The 17,151-nt window shown below is 44.5% G+C and overlaps 1 protein-coding gene across 4 annotated transcripts in view; it reads left to right on the forward strand.

Moving 5' to 3' along the window:
* The window catches only part of ETV6 (ETS variant transcription factor 6), a 143,118-nt gene extending 132,564 nt beyond the window's left edge, over positions 1-10,554 (forward strand). For all 4 annotated transcript variants that reach the window (XM_063355398.1, XM_063355406.1, XM_063355411.1 and 1 more), the window contains 3 exons: positions 3,734-3,876; positions 6,681-6,781; positions 10,104-10,554. In XM_063355398.1, coding sequence (XP_063211468.1) covers positions 3,734-3,876; positions 6,681-6,781; positions 10,104-10,209 — 350 coding nt within the window. In that variant the 3' untranslated portion in view covers positions 10,210-10,554. The remainder of the gene's footprint in view (positions 1-3,733; positions 3,877-6,680; positions 6,782-10,103) is intronic.
* The last annotated feature ends 6,597 nt before the right edge of the window (positions 10,555-17,151 follow it).

The raw sequence follows: 17,151 nt of genomic DNA on the forward strand, positions 1-17,151 counted from the left end.
GGGTTTTTTTTTTGCAAATTCCACCAGCCTACTAAATACCTCTGCAAGTCTGAGCAGCTCAGTCAGTTTAGAATATGGGATGGGGCCCTTGATCACTTGGGACTTTTCTTGTGAAGATCTCAAGATGCAGATTGAGTTCTTCTCATTTGAGGAATATTTATATTCAAGCTTAGCCTGAATCCATTCTAAAAAGTAGGTGAACAACAAAAAACAAATCTGCACTTGAATCCTACCTCATCTCAGAGTTTGAAACTCTGTTGTTAGTCCAATAATTTGCCACTCAGACATCTTGGGCTGAATGTTTTTGTGCTTTCTTGTTTTTGCGAAGGAGGAGGGCACTGTGTGTGTGTGAAGTAACGATAGCCAATGGAAAATAACCAAAGCTATTAGATTCGACTAGGATTTACTTGCTAGCCACGCTGAGGTGAATGTGCAGCCCTGGCACAGTGCAATGCACATTGCATGTGCAATTCCAGTCAGGTGTCAAGGAGTCATCAGCTCCATGAAACTCTTCCAGGGGCCACTGTAGAGAGGATCTTAGGGGTCTGCCATCCCCATCGGTAAGAGTTCTGTTTATACACTTGGACATTTTCTAGAGCAGTTAATGGCAGTACACAACTGATTAAAAGTCACATTACATATGGCAAATAATGAGGTGAAAATAAAGTTTAGGGTAAATCATATCTCTGCAGAACTCTGAATATTAGCTATGAGTTACTGTAGTCAAAAGGTGTCTGCCCAGGGCTGCACATTCAAGAATATGACAGAGCCTGACATTGACCTGCCTCTGCGGGAGCGCCGTCCCTGCAGCAGACCCCAAGGTGGGGCTGCTCCTTCCAGGACTAGCAGTAGCGGCACCAGCAAAACCAAATGACTGAAATTGGGATGCCGAATTCCTGCATCACTCTCCCGATGGGGCCATATGTCAACCAACCACCTCAGCAAACTTCTAGCACAGTCCAAAAGTGCTGGTTCAACAACTGACCCATACATCCTTCCTCTTTTCCCTCAGGTTTCTAATATATTCCTACCTTGGTCCCAAAGTGTCTCTTAGTTCCTCGATGAATATCGTCTAAGTCAGTGTTTTCTGATTTGAAACTGCTCCCGCCAAGACAGACCTCTCTTGCAGATGGGGGCGGGGGCAGCCTGAGCCCACCACAGGTGTTTAGCCCACTACTGACCACTGATGGTGGTGGTGAATGGATTCACTGGGGGACCTAGACAATCACATCACCTTTACAGTGATTTTAATGAAGGACTGGACAGAAAGAAACCATGGAGATCTTTGAGAAATGCTGGTCCAAACCAGTGAATTCAGCATGAATTGTTGACATAGGCTATGCAGGTTTTGTTGTTAAAGTTATCACAGATTATACAGGTTGATGGAAAAAAAAAAGGTAGTTTTTGGAATGCAGTGGTATTACCTACTCTGATGAACTGATAAAATATGCCCTGGGGAGTCAGAGCTAGACGAATAGAAGGAAAAGGAAATAAAAAAAAAAGACAGTTAAAGGTTTTGTTGGCTTTTTTTTTTTTTAATTAAGATTCTTGACTAACAATTCATTTTCTGTACAACCTTTAATTGAAAGAGTTTGGGAATGAATTGCACGTGTGTCAAGGAACCCCTTACATGGGCCTTACTACCCTATTATCTGAGCACCTCCCACATTATTAAAAGGCACAAACCAGTAGAGCAATATAATCTCCCTTCCTTTCTTCCTTATAAATGAAGTCTAGAAAAGAAGGATTTTTTCTAATATGTGCGTGTCTAAGAGACTAAGAGTGTGTGTGTGTGTGTGTGTGTGTGTCTGAAAAATTATTGATGGAAGGGTGATGGAAGAACTGGGGTTTGTGAATTTGTGAGAGGAAAGATGACAGAAATTGAAGTGTTAGTCTGAGACGTTTAATTTCATGGTCTTCTACAGACCACCCTGCGTAGTCCAGGGGAAGTCACTTGTGCCCAGAGCCGCACAAGGGGATCGCTACAGCAGTGTTCGGCATTGCAGCGTTTCATTGCAGCCAGCTACCCGCTTGGTATCTGCTATGTATGCGACTTGGGGTGGGGGGACAGGGAAAGGAAGGCTTATCCGCATCCCTGTGCCAAGAAGGGACCCATCTAGGCAAATGCATGCCGAGGAGAATTATTTTCTGTCCTGGTCCCAGCGGCAGGTACCTTATTCTGCTTGAGAGAGAGGAAGCTATCACTGAACAACATTTGTATCCATGAATGAAAAAAATGGAAACTGGTTTCATTTTTTTAAATTAAAACACAGAAAAATGTCAAATGGGAATGGACATTTTTTTCTGTGAAAAATGTTAATGAAAATAAGGTTTTTCCAACCAAAAAAGCTGACTGCCTCTTTCCTTTCACATTCCTCCTCTTGTAGATGTCACAGATGAGGTGACCATTGGGGAAGCTACAATTTTTGCCAGATGCCATCTCTTCAAAATGCACTGTTTTGTTCTCGGTAGGGCTGGCAGGGAGAGAATAGTAAGGGCACTGGCAAACTAAACTCTGGTTTTAGAGACAGTACAGGTTTCAGAGATACTCTTTAGAGTTTGAAAATGGGAAATACCATCAATAGTATCTCTAACCATTTCAGGTGTGCTCATTAAATGTGTTACTCATATCCCTTTTCAAAAAGCATTTCATATTTTTATACTGAACATGTCATCATCCCCATTGTAACACATACCAAACCCAGACAGACAGGAATAGAAAGACGGGCTGACAAGAATCCATTTTAGCACCTAGAAGCTAGATGTCTTTGGTTCCCTGCCCTTCAACCACCCTAACAAGCCATCTCTCAGAGATTGGTTTTGCTTTCAGAGTCAAATGCAACTACACGGCCCATCTTAGTGATCTGGATGGTTGAGCTATAAAAACTCCGTTGTTTCTGACAGCAGCAGAACCCCCAGCTCTGTGCAATTCGCTTTCCGTATTCCGTAGTTGCCAGTTATTATGCCGTGCTGCGCACACACACGCTTACTGCAAGCAGGAAGTAGGAGCAGCTCAGCTCTTGGCTTCCCCAGTCTCAAGAGACTGCCATGAAACTGAAAAACACTAAACTAAAACCTAAGTATCTGTTAGACCTTTAATTAGCGACCTAAGGAGTGTTTGCCAGGAGGAAATTTGAATTCAATTATCCAAATAGAAAGTATTTAACCTCTCAGTTGCACTCAAGTAATTATAATACTTGGGGGTTTTTTCAGGAACCTTAAAAAATAAAACAAAAAGCAAATTCGAAAATGATAAAGGTGTCAATTTTATATCACATGGTGTATGTAAAGGAGAGGTGTGACATTGCCCAGGCTTTAGACCCCTCATGTTAGCACAGGAAGGGGCAGCCTCAAGCAGGGAGAGCAGGTTGCAGGGTTCTTGCTTTCCCCACTGAAACAGCCAGCAACAGTGTCAGGGCCAACAGTGGTGGGTTTATGTGCATCAGAACAGTAATAAAAACACAACTAAGATCAGCAGGTCATCTCACACAGCTCTTAGTGTGATAAAGATGCTCAGTCAGTGTCAGAAGGACCAGGACGCATCAGAAGAAGCTCTATATTGCAGTATATTTTGCAAACATCAGTCGATACCAACCAAGCCGTTTGCATTTCACATTGCAGCAGCTGTTTCAGCCCTCATCCCAACTGTCCTTTCACTACACATCCACCCAAAAGTTTCCAGAATTAATCACAAGGTAAAAAAGTCAATATTTTCTTGCTCCTCTCTTCACAGACTGTAGGTTGCTTTGGGATTATGTTTATCAGCTGCTTTCTGACAGCCGGTACGAAAATTTCATCCGATGGGAAGATAAGGAATCCAAAATATTTCGGATAGTGGATCCCAACGGGCTGGCCCGGCTGTGGGGAAACCACAAGGTAAGGAAGCAATGCAGTTTTCCTCCTATGGCACTTCACCTCTTGTAACATCACAGGATTCACTTATAAACAGGGGAAAAAGGAAGAAAGCCTGTGCATATAAACTGCTGCTGGAAAGCTGTGATCTTTCATTCTACGCACATTAGAAGTATAAATCATCCAGCCTCAAGCACTAAAACCTATCCTTCATATAGAGAACCTGTTGGTTTGGTTTAAAGGCATTTAGTTATAAAAGCATTTAATTATAAAATTAGGAGGAGTGCAAGAATTAACGGTCCTTCTCTCTCAAGGCATCTCATTTCTTCACGAAACCTGATGCTAAGGGTGTTCTGGTTAGATGTGGTTTACAAGGAGCTGTATGCCACTTCTCGGCAGGATCTTTCTATCTGTGTTCCTGTTTGCACCAACATTCAGCTTTCACACGCTGTCCTGTGACAGACACCAAATGCTGCAGGATTATGTATTTCCTTTTAAGAGGGTGATTCTGCTTTGTTCTCTGGAAAGCAGTTACTGATTTTTGCAGTCTGGGTCTGAGTATGTATAGATATATCTATATGAGTGTATGCATATGAGTATATTCATATGAGTATATGAGCAGTCAGCATGGATTTACATAGGGGAACTCATGCTTGACCACCCTGACATCCATCTATGATTAAATGATTAGCTTGGTGGATGCAGGGAGAACAGTGGATGTAGCTTACCTTGACTTTAGAAAGGCTTTTGAGACCGTCTGTCACGGACAAACTAATGAAGTATGACCTAGACAAGAATACGGTGAGGTAGACGGAAGACTGGCTGAACTACCGAGCTGAAAAGGTTGTAATCAACGGCACAAAATACAGTCACTAGTCATGTTGCCCTGGGGATTGATTCTGGAGCCAATACCGTTTAACGTGTTCATTAGTGACCTGGGTGATGGGATGGAGCGCACCCTCAGCAAGTTCTCAGACAATACAAAAAGTGGGAGGAGTGGCTGACAGACCAGAGGGTTGTGCTGCCATCCAGAGGGACCTGGACATGGTGGAGAAATGGGCTAATGGTAATTTCATGAAACTTACCAAGGGGCAATGTAAAGTTCCCCGCCTGGGGAAGAATGACCTTAGGAGGTGTGTCACTTGACATTTCCCCTTGTTAGGTTTCATGAGACCCCAGGTGTGAGACTGTTTTACTAGGAAAGTGGTCACACACTGGAGCAGGTTGCCCAGAGGAGGCGCTGGAGTTTCCATTCTTGGAGATGTTCAAAACCCAACTGGACACAGTCCTGAGCAACCACCTCTGGTTGACCATCCTTTGAGCAGAGGAACTGGACTAGGTGATCTCCAGAGATGCCTTCCAACCTCAACTATTCCGTGATTCTGTATATGAGTATACATAGCCTATAATCTTGATAAGGTCAAGATTTTCTCATGTGACTCAGGGCTTACAAGAACAAGATCTGTCTTTGAGGTCTTGGGCTGCAACACATGGAGTGGAGAGTTCTGCCCTTCCCCCCACCTCCATGCTAATAATCAGGCCTTGTCGTCGTGTCTCATGCTGGGTGTCTGAAACTGAAGCTATTTCAGACCACTAGCCACTTGGGAAATGCAGTGGCCTTTTAGCACGTAAGAAATGGAAAAAGCACACATGCTGTTTCAGGGGGCTTCCCAATGAGCGGAATCTAGATTTTGCAGGGAAAACATTGTCATTGCTAGTGTTTAATTGCCACAGGAGCTCTTTAAATGGCCTCCCTTGGCAGGGCAGTTGCTGTCAGGGCAAGCAGAGGAGATCCGCTCTTAGGGGGCATTTTAGACAGGTGGATCAGTCTCACTTAATGAAGCCAGGTCAACGCTACAGACTTCTGCCTGATCTTGGACTGACAGAGCTGTGCCAAGCCAAACTCCTCTAACATGGAGACTCACAGAGCAAAAGCATGCTTCTACTAGTTTGGCATGTTTTGCCCATGGCAAGGCGGCTGCTTAATACTCGTGCAAACACAGCTTTGCCAGTATAGTTGTCTTTCTGCTGGAAGTTTCTTTGCCAGCATAGTAACCAGTGCTCCTTGTACCAGAAAAACGCTCTTCATGCAGACGTAGCCTAAGGGAGTGATCCTTCTACCCCACGTCAGTACTATGGGGCTGCCCACATACAGCTCTGCCAGTGCCCATCACTTCTGCCTCGTGATACTCAGCTTCAGCAGGGCCATACCTCAGTCACCACGCAGTGCTCTGGATATGGCCTTTGAGGTTAGAAGATCCCAAAATGAAGGGGAAGCTCCATCGTAGAAGCAGATATACCACCTAATGGGGTTCTTGATTTAGACCTGTATAACAAGAGGAGAAACAGGCTCTCAGTCTCCACTATGCTCTGTAAGCATTAACTAGTTAATGGAGGGGAATGCCAGAGGAACAGCACTCTTAACAGGGGTTGCTGACAGATTCAGTCATTAGCCACCGTTCTTACCTTTTTACAAAAGGCGGTTTCGTTAAGAACAGGCCTGTCACATCCCACTTGGCATGAGTGTCTCCCTCCAGCTAATGTCTCCCTTTGTGGCTGATGAAACCTTTTGTTCTTTGTGATCCAAGAAACTGTAGAAAACGCTCATTTTGAATTTTTGTTGGACTTACTTGCTTAAATTGCCCTGAATGAAAAGAGACCCATAAAAATTTGGGTCCTGCAACCAGCAGAAGAGTGGAACATGTAATTTCTTGAACTGACTTGGTTACTTCAGCTAGCTTTGATAGTTCTGCAACTCCTTTTGGGGCTTAGGAAGGTTTTAATGAATCATCTCACCACATTTTTCCTTTTTCTTTTGAAAAAAACAGAACAGAACAAATATGACTTATGAGAAAATGTCCAGAGCCCTACGCCACTACTACAAACTAAATATTATCCGGAAGGAGCCAGGACAAAGGCTTTTGTTCAGGTAATTTTTTTCTTTTCTTTGCCATTCCTTTCTACAGACAATTAGTTTTTGAAGATGGAGGATGGAATTGTGTGTGGGATACTTCATTGCCACAGCTATAACACAGGTGACAATGGGCATATATTTGTAAAAGTTGTCTAGACCAGTGCTTCCCAGCTTCCAAGGCAACTGCACCAATTTACAAAAATACGGGCCTGTTTCAATGATCAGTGGAGTCAACAGAAGCCTTTTCAATTGCTTCAAGCAGGCTGCACCATTGTTTAAGACCTTAGCTAAATGATTCATGATCTCAGCCAAAGTACTGGAAAACCCACTCCAAATTCACTTCTCAGACACAGCTGCTGGTGAAAGCCAAGCAGGGATCAGGCATTTCCTCAAGTACATCGGCATCACAGGAGAGAAGTGCTGATGACCGTGCCTTCAGCAGTGCTGACTTCAAGAAGAGAGGGACCTGCAAGAGCTGTTAGTAAAAGCTAACGCATCGGATTGGGTGATACAACCAAGAATTTAGGAAATAGTGCTTGAAACAGCATTAAAGCGGGGAGTTACTTGTCTGAACTTGAGTGCGGCTGGCAGAGAGTGACAGCACTCCAGTTCTCTTCAGACAAGACCGGCGAATCCTAGTGCGTATGTCTGCCCCACAGAGCACTGAACTCGGACCAAAGACTGCTTTGATGTCAGTGGTCTGGATCTAGTAATGTGCTTAGAAATTATATCAATAGGAAGGCAGTCTTGGAGTTTGTTTTCTTAAATAGCTAACAGAACTGCATTAGCACTCAAACTATCTACAGCTGAAAAGGTTTCTGTGGAACGTCTTGTTTATGTCAGCTCTTAGAAGGAGACTTAGGCGGGGGAAGGAGAGTGAAGGGAAGAAGGAATCACAGGCAAAATCGACTGTGTGATTTTAATTTTTTTTGCGTAAAGTTAAAACAAAGCTGCTCCATCAGCAGCAGTTCCAAGGAAGGCAGGCTGGATTGTGATGGCCTTGTGTGAAGACTGTGCTGCCCCGGGGGAATTCTGTGATGCCGAACAGTGAATGTGCTTATCTTGGAGCCTCTCCTTTGGTGGAGGCACAAACAAAACAGGAGTCCGTCTCTTCTCAACCAGGCTGCCTATTTTCTCAAAACTGTAGAAACTTTATGCCCTTGGAGACCTCAGTTCCTCTGTCAGACTTGCACAAAATTGACCAACAGATTCAAAGGTCACCAGGGAGCATAAAACATGAGCATATAAACCTCATTTCCTTCGGAAACTGGAAAAAAAAACAACAAAGCATTTTTTGCACAATTCCCAATAAAAACTTATTGATGTTGTTTTCTTAGACCTATTTATATCTGAAAAGAACAGCTGCAAAAAATCAAGCCATTAATGTGCCTTTCTTGGCTATTTCTCGCAAGCACAGAAATAATAGGAAATAAGACTTTATAAGTAACGTGCAGGCAGTTGTCATCTGCAGATATCTGTACGGAGCTTTAAGTAAAATGGAGTCAGAGAAGGGATTTCTAATAGGTTGCCTGAGTGTCTTCTGCAACAAAAGAGGTCACAGATACTGTTTCTTTATTAGCTTGTATTTCTGGGTTGGTTTTTTAAAATTTAATCAAATGCTATTACAAATACCCATGCTGTTAGTTCCTTGACATGACTTAAAACACAGAGCAGAAAGAATACCCGAAGTACTGTGGTACCATTCACATCAGCCCATTTCCCACGTCGTTTAGGAAACAGATCAGACGGAAGGTAGGGAGGGCAGTGGGATCACTCTCTGTTTTGATTTCATCCTCACGCAAGGTCAACAAGACAAGCACAGGGTTTAAATCAGGGCACAGTCTGGCCCGTAGGCTTTGGTGTGTTTTCCCCGTGTAGCCTGGGACTGATTCACTGCTTCTGTATGCTAGTTTTGCAGCACCGTAACACCATTTAGATCAGCAGCGTTCTTCCAGCATACAAATGGGAGTGACACAGCAGTGAGTCACAGCCCTTTTTTTTTTTTTTTCCCCTAAATGCATATGTGCACATGATTTCCAAAATTAGAAGGGATGGCAAAAGGTTAGTTCCAGGCTGTGCTGTGCGTTTGCTGAGAGACTTCACATTTTTCAGAAGGAGAGCCCTCAGCTTTATAACCTCAGAGGCAGAAGAGGAGGCAAGTCTTGCCCATTAGCTTCAGCACTGATTTTTCTGGGTCAGTGATAGTAATGAGGCCCCTGTCAGTTGGTTTTGTTTTCACTGGGGCAAGAATACTGAGCATATCATCAACCTGAAATAAAATCAGCTCCTCTGATTAACACATTTTGTACTGCTGAATGTTAGCCAGTACATCGTTAATGAAAGACTGTGAAATTTTGTATCACTTCCAGCATAAACATCTTTCATCCTAATTTCTCCAGAAGTACTTATGAGTTAGGAAAGTGATTTGTGTTTAAACTAGAATGTCATCCTTTTGGTGCCGCTCTCTCTTCCTACGCCATTAAATCCAGAAAGAAAAAGCAGAGCTTTTCCGTGCTATCTCTGTGCAGTAGGACGCAAAAGCATCCTGGCAAAGATCAAGACTGCAGACTTGATCTGCAGGCTGGTGGATGTCCTTTCCCATTTCCTACTCCTGCCATGCCTCCCCAGAGGCAGTTTCTGTTTCTAGCCCCCTGCAGACTTACTGCATCAAGACATTAGTGCTGGGAGCCATGGCATTCATTTACGGAGGACGCTGCTTCATTACAATTACGCTTGCTACAATCACACAGGAAGAGACTGTCTTTGCTTACAGTTCCCTCCCCAAAAGCTTTTTCTTTCAGGGCTTTTTCCATTTCCCAGAACTTGTTGTGACTTGGTCCTTGTTTTTTTCCACCACCGTTCCTTTAGTGTTTCATGTTCCTCTTCACTCACCTAACGCACAAGCCTGCACAAACCAGTAGCTCTCTGCTTCCGCACACCTTGCAAGTGCTTTTGCTTTGAAATGTGCTGGCCATAAAGGTCTTCAATGTGCCTGTCACCAGACACCATAAATGACTGTCCCTGTGGCATCTTACACAACAACAGCAAACAATATGAGGGAGAAGAAGTAAATATCATGGAAAAGGCTATGGGGTTTAGTTGTTCAAATTTGGACTTTCAAGGAGGAGGGGTAAATGCCTGGGAGTTTTTTTGGTTTCTTTTCAAGGTATGGAGGAGGGAAGACACCAGTAGGCTGAGGAGAAGCTGGGAAATACTAAGGCATTGGGAGGATACAGGAAAGATGATCTGGGGAACTGTAAAGCTCAGGGCCCTCAACGTCTTGATGAAGGTAAAAGCTGAGACTACTGGGAAATCAGCTTGTTTCTCTGTTTTGCAGGTTCATGAAGACCCCAGATGAGATTATGAGTGGCCGAACAGACCGCCTCGAGCACCTTGAATCCCAGGAACTGGATGAACAAATATACCAAGAAGATGAGTGCTGAAGGGAACTGGTGCACCGCCTCTGTGGGTCCATGGCAGAAACATCTGCCCGGATGGCCGGCACACTTTGGGAAGGGAAGCAACAACACAGAAGCAGTACTTGGGGTTGCCGCTTAGCTTGAAGACCACGCAGGACCTGAAGCACCTTAACAAAACAAACTAACAGGCAGAAGTGGTGCTGGCAGAAAAGTGAAGGGGAGAAAGCCTGGACTTATGCACTACTTCACTGTTCCTACAAAGTCTCCCTTGAGTTCTTTCTTTCTTTTTGGTTTGTTTCAGTTTTGGGGGTTTTTTTGTTGTTTTTTTTCCCTAATAAACATGCAGTTTGACTTCCCTTATCTCACATAGGACAAGACGTCAGATTATGCTTTTTTTTTTTTTTTTGGAAGGCTTTCCTATGGAAATAGAGCGCTTTTATTTTCTGTGCAAGTCTCATGTCATAACACCGCATAAAACAATAGCAACACAGAAGGGATTTGCTCAAGGGTTCCAGTTTGCTCGGATCAATTTAACATGTGCTGCCACTGGGAAATGTGTTGAAGCTCCCGAAAGAATTTGCCACGCATACCTGTCAAATGAAGAGGAGTCACCCTTCACGTGTGGGGTGGGATATCAGCCCAGCATAGTTTGGGCTCACAACGAGTCCTGCGAGTGGCCATTAACTGCTGGAATATGGACCAAAACCAATCACCTAAGTGCTCCGGGGAGGAGAAAAATAAATGTGACAAACCTCTGCAACAGACTGATGTTGACGTTTTCCCTCCCTCTAGCAAAGAAGTGATAGAATGGAGCGGGAGGGAGGGGTGGTGGGGACAAATATATATATATGTGTGTGTGTGTAGAGAGAGAAATGTTTCACATACATATATATATATATACACGTAACCCACACAATATATCCACAATGCAGAATTTCAGCTCAAAGCCTTCTATAAAAAAGCAAAGGCTGAAGCATCTGTAATTACAAAAGGGAGGGGTATTTTTCATACCTGCTAGCAATTTTGGGGTGAAAGGTGAAGGACTGTTCCTTACATCGTAGGGAGAAAGCAAAAGGAACCCATTGCATGGTTTGTATTACTGAGAAACCTCTCCGGGATCATTTTGTGCTGCTGGAGAGGTAGATGATTCACCAATCTGAAAACTGATGGTAGAGAACTAGAGACCAAATAGCTATACTTATATCTTGTAATTGATTTTGGCTTTGTTTTGGGATTTGTTTTTTTTTATGCCTCCCGCTACCCTCCCCCCCTCCACCCCACCCCCGAGCTCTGCCATCAAGGGAGCTTCTCTCAGCTTGCCTGTTTTTAACATGATTTAAAAGACAAGAAAAAAAGAAACCCTACAGCTGTCTTGCTTTCTTGGGTTTTGGTTTTGTTCTGGTTGCAAGGTGCCCCATTTTTTACACCCCCAATTTGGTTTGCTGCACTGAGGGCGCTTTGCGTGAGGCGAAGAGCTCTGCCTGGTTGGTCGCAGGAAGCTCAGCAGTCCTTGATGCCCCAATACAAGAGAAATTACTGGCCTTTTTCATTTCACGTTGCTTGGACCGCCATGTCAGGAAAGTCTGTGGTGTTCAGGTGTCCAGCAATCCATCATCAGTGGTCCTTTTAATGGAAGGAAAATCTAGCAGCAGAAATGATGCTTGCAAAGAGAGAAGTTTCTCTCCTGCACAGAGAAACTGTGCAGGAATCACATGGTGTCTGGAAGAAAGCACGTCCTCTTTTATGGGAACACGCATACTAGAAATGTCAAAAATCAGCGGGCTAATCTAATCCATTTCAACCAAAAAACAAGGTACATTCCCATGATAGAGCTTTTATCGGCTATTAAACCAACACAACATTTGATCTCGCCACATATTTAACAAGAGGGTTACTCTATCCAGGAAAAAATGGCACTCGGCAATGAATAGTGTCCCCTATGTTTAAACAGAGATAGTCCAATCTCACAAAAGACTTAATACTGAGTCACAGGTCGTAGAAGGAACAGCTTTGTTAAGGAGGCAGATAGGCATCATACAAAGAGGGGAGATTTTTCAGAGCCAGTATCTGATGAGGAACGACAGGACGTACATCTCTCCCTAAGCTTTTCCCAGCCACATTTTTTTGTTAAATCATAGTCAATGTGTTACAAGCCCCAGCACACCACGTACTTGACGTTTTCTGCCTCGAAAGAAAAGACAAGACACAAGAGCGTGTATCAGAAAGATGAGCAGACACCCTGTCACCTCTCTCTGCCGTGACTCTGAAGTCCTTGGAGCTCAGGAGGTGTGAGATTGGGCAACACCGGGAGACTTCAGTGGTCGCAGATCTGAAACCAAAGGTCCCTTGAAACCAAGGGGCCAGGGAATTACTCTGCTCTGTCACCCTGCTCAAGGGCACCCAGGCTGCGGCCACGGCTTAGGAGCTGGGGTGAAGAGGGTGTGGTGAAGAGGTGAATATGAATGACAGATGAAGTGTGATCAGAAGTATCAATGTAAAGAAAGGCTCTTGCTGGTTTCCCGTGTTTCTTAGGGTGTTCAGTGGTAGAAAAACCAAGTTTGTGCAGAGAATGATTCATATCCTTTACTGCTCTGGCTCTGACAACTGCATAACTGCATCATTTTCATTTGCCTGCTGCAGCTACTGTTACAAGATGGTGAGGAGGAGAAAAAAAAAAGACAATAGGGACCTTCTACATAAAGTGCTCTGCTGAGCCACAGGTTTTTGTCATGGTCAAGGTGCACACTGCAAAATAGAAAGAACGAGAGACAATCCACAGCCGATATGGTCACTGTGTATACTAGCAAACAAGGTTTGTCCTCAGCACTGGGTAAGACAGGAGAAAGCAAAGAATCCTGAAATCACACATATTGTCCCATAGGGAAATTTTGTAGAGGAAATGTTCGCCTTTACCAAAAATGCAATCACTTTCACCTGCAGCATCTAAGTCAAAGGGGAAAAAAATACTTGGTGGCTGTTGGAAACTCTTCCAGTTCACACGTATAGGACATCTTAAGGCAACTTCTTCTCCACCGCAACGATAGAGAAGAAGTTCTCTCAAGGCTGGTGCTAGTTGGAATGAAAATAGCCTTTGAACTTGGAGCAGGCCAATCCCATAGAGGACCTTGCTGGCTGGTGCTGTCCCCTGCCCTCCGGCCAGTCTTGCCTGACGCAGCAGTGAGTGGCTCAGGTGACGCTGCAGCTGCCAGAACCTCAAGGGCTTGGGTCCTGATGTGGGAGCTGCAGGATTTGAACTGTTCTTGGGGTCTTGGAAGCAAGTTTACCAGCTATGACTGAACAAAATAAAACCAGGTTAGAGCAGCTGCAGTAGACGGGGTCCCTTCTACCTCACATCCAAATGGCAGATACAAGGAGCAAACAGAGCATTAATGTACTGAGCTATAGGAACACTTGACTGCCTGTCTGGGCTAGCAAAGGTAACGCTGTCTTTCCACCAACCCTGATGCCCACCTCCCTTTCCCAATTTCTGGTTTCCCAGTGTAGAATTTGCCAGCAGCAAAGCAGACAAGCTCTCTGCCTTTGCCACCAAAGCAAGTGGGAAAAAGGAGAGTCTCATCCTTGGAGACATGCAAAAGCCATCTGGACATGGTCCTGGGCAACTGGCCCTAGGTGGCCCTGCTTGAGCAGGGGGGTTGGGCCAGGTGACTTCCAGAAGTCCCTTCCAACCTCAGCACCCAAGAAAGGATCTTCACACTGTGCAGTTAAATGGGACCTTCATTGCTGTCAGCTTGCTACAAATCTGAACAAGCCACAAGCCAGTCAGGTAGGACACGCTGCAGTTCCACAGCAGAACATCTTCTTGACTTAAGTCTGAAACCCTTTGACTGCCTCTCCATCCAAAGAACACTACTGGGGCCCCTTCTGTGAACACTAAGTCGCTGCCACCCTCCCCAGATTTCAAACTCCACGCATGCATTCTCCAGATCTCTTTGTCAGACTGCAACCGTGTGCAAATCCAGAATGCATCAGTTCAAGGTCGTTTTTTTGGTGTTTTTTTTTTTTTTTTTTAAATAAAATTCTAGTCTTTTTATTGATGATGGCTTTTTGTTTTTTTAAGGTGTGGGGCTAAGGGACTGAATCAAATGAATGTAACAAAACAAAAACAAACAAAAAAGCCTATTCTCAGGGCCAGTGAGTTGCAAATAATTTTTAAAATGCCTGTAATTACATCATCTCAATAAAAAAAATTTAATATAAAAGTGGGAATGCCAGATTTTGTTGGTGCAATCATTGCTACAAGGTCCTTTCTTTTTAAAAACTATGATTAAGGCTGTCCTTTGGATTATTTACTTTGCCGCCTGTCCTTGGAGAGGAGCAGAGCACCTCTCTAGTGCCCAGATGGGTGTTCCTGGTTCTCCTCCCTTCTCTTGGTGAGGCTGTAGAAGCAAAGAAACCAAAATGAAGCCATGCAATGACTCTGTTGCAGCTTTTTTGTCCTGCTAAACCCACGATAATCTGGCTGATGCGTAGGTTATCCACTCAGCTGCTCCTTGCTCACTATTTGTTCTTGGTTTGTTTTGTTTTTTAATTTGTTGTTTTTAAACCACAAGGCAAAGGAATAAGCACTAAACAAACCCCACTCTCAACCAAGAAGTAAACCAAGTGTGTTGCTCTGTAATTCAGTCCCTTCAGGCCATTTCCCTTAATTTTAGAAGAGGAAATAGATGTGTTCTACACCCTCTCACAGTTTTCTGTGCACTCTGAACAATAGCAAACGCTACAGGTTAAAGGGCTACGGAGGAAGTTCTTGGTGGTTTTGGTTATCGCTCCAGTGAGGATGAGACTTAGCTCAAGAATTAGTCTTGAGCCCAGAGAGACATTAGAGAGCATCTTTTGGAGGCTGCAGGACAGAAGAGGCCTAGCAGCATATGTGCTCCCATTTTCCTCTCCCACTTTCAAAATTAATTCAGCTGTAAAGGATCATGGATGATGCACAAATACAGGCTGGGCAGAAAATGGCTTGAGAGCAGCCCCGAGGAGAAGGACTTGGGGATGCTGGTGGACGAGAAGCTCAACATGAGCCGTCAATGTGCGCTCGCAGCCCAGAAAGCCAACCACATCCTGGGCTGCATCAAAAGAAGTGTGGCCAGCAGGTCGAGGGAGGTGATTCTGCCCTTCTGCTCCGCTCTGGTGAGACCTCACCTGGAGTACTGCGTCCAGCTCTGGAGTCCTCAGCACAAGAAGGACACGGACCTATTGGAGCAAGTCTAGAGGAGGGCCACGAAGATGATCAGAGGGCTGGAGCACCTCTCCTATGAGGACAGACTGAGAGCTGAGGTTGTTCAGCCTGGAGAAGAGAAGGCTCCGGGGAGACCTTATAGCAGCCTTCCAGTACCTAAAGGGGGCCTACAGGAAAGATGGGGAGGTAGTGTAGTGATAGGACAAGGGGTAACAGTTTCAAACTGAAAGAGGGTGGATTTAGAATAGACATAAGGAAGAAATTCTTTACTGTGAGGGTGGTGAGACACTGGCACAGGTTGCCCAGGGAAGCTGTGGATGCCCCATCCCTGGAGGTGTTCAAGGCCAGGTTGGATGAAGCTTGAGCAACCTGGTTTAGTGGAAGGTGTCCCTGTCCAGGGCAGGGGTGTGGGAACTAGATGATCTTTAAGTTCCCTTCCAACTCTAACCATTCTATGATTCTATGAACCTGTTTGCTTATTGACGGGCTCTCTGCCCACCCTGTGCCCCTGGTTAGATTGCCCACTGAAGGGTAAGGCTTATGTTGTGTGTCGTGTTTTGCTCTGCAGGACACCAGTTTCTTCTTGCGATTCTTGTCAGACTGAGGCAGGCTAAACATACAAACAGGAAAAAAAGTAGTCTGGCAATTGCTATAGAGAATTGGGGCAGTGAACACGTTTATTTCAATGTTGTCCGTTTGTCAACCAAAGCAAGTGCATGCATCTCTGCCAGCATCAGTATATTCCAGTACAGGAACCAGGCTGAGATACCAATTTAACACCATGCAGACAGACCCTTTTTCTGTGACTGCACTAAGCTGGCTCCCACAAATTACAACCAACATTTAGGAAAAAAAAAAAGAAAACAGAGCACCCTCCCATAAGACAATAGAGGTCTTATGACCGATATGATCAGTTGTAAAACCTGCAGGGACACATCAATCTTTCTGCCTCCTGCAAACACCTGTGCATAAAGTTTCTCAGCATCTCAAAGTGCTGGAGAACAGCCGCAACAGGAAGAACGATAACTGTTCAGGAATTAGAATTGATCTCCTGCTGCCTGATAAACACTGTTAGCCTGGGGTTGTTGACTTGAAGCCAAGCTCTGCTAAATGGACAAAGTTTTCAAGCCAGCCCTTCCTGGTGGTTGACAAGGTAAAGGGAAGGAAGTGGAGTGAAGACAGCTCAAACAAAGCAGGTATTGTTTCCTGTGGGCTCCATAAAGATGTGAGCATACGAGCCATAAGAAGAAAGTGAGGAAAAGAAGCAGGGATGGCATGAAAGTGGAGGCAAGCAAAGAGTCAGTTCAGAAGATCATGAAGATGAAAGATGTGAGTGTTTACCTCATGCCTTCGACTTGCCTTCCCAAGGGCAGGGACAAGGTCAGAAACTTTTGCTTGGCTAATGCATGCTCACAGGATATGAACCAGTCCCAATTCAAAGACCTGTGGAATGAGGGCTCCACCTGCACTGTACCAAAGGTTAATCATCCCCTGCATTAAAATCTATCCCTTCCTTTCCATTTAACTGCGTCTTAATTCCACTTCCAATCATTAGCTCTCATTATGCTTTTCTTCACTAAATTCCTGTAAACCGTAGTATTCCCATCCATATGTGAAGATCCTTACTGACTGCAACCAGTGCAACTCATACTCTTTTTTTTTTTTTTTTTCCCAACTAAATAAGCAGAATGGAAGAGAGGAAATGAAGCTCCATTGTACAAGGGCTTCCTGGAGGGGTTGCTCCTGGCTTGGAGAGCTGCAGGACA

Source organism: Chroicocephalus ridibundus, chromosome 1 (assembly GCF_963924245.1).
Source record: "Chroicocephalus ridibundus chromosome 1, bChrRid1.1, whole genome shotgun sequence".
NCBI classification, from domain to species: domain Eukaryota; kingdom Metazoa; phylum Chordata; class Aves; order Charadriiformes; family Laridae; genus Chroicocephalus; species Chroicocephalus ridibundus.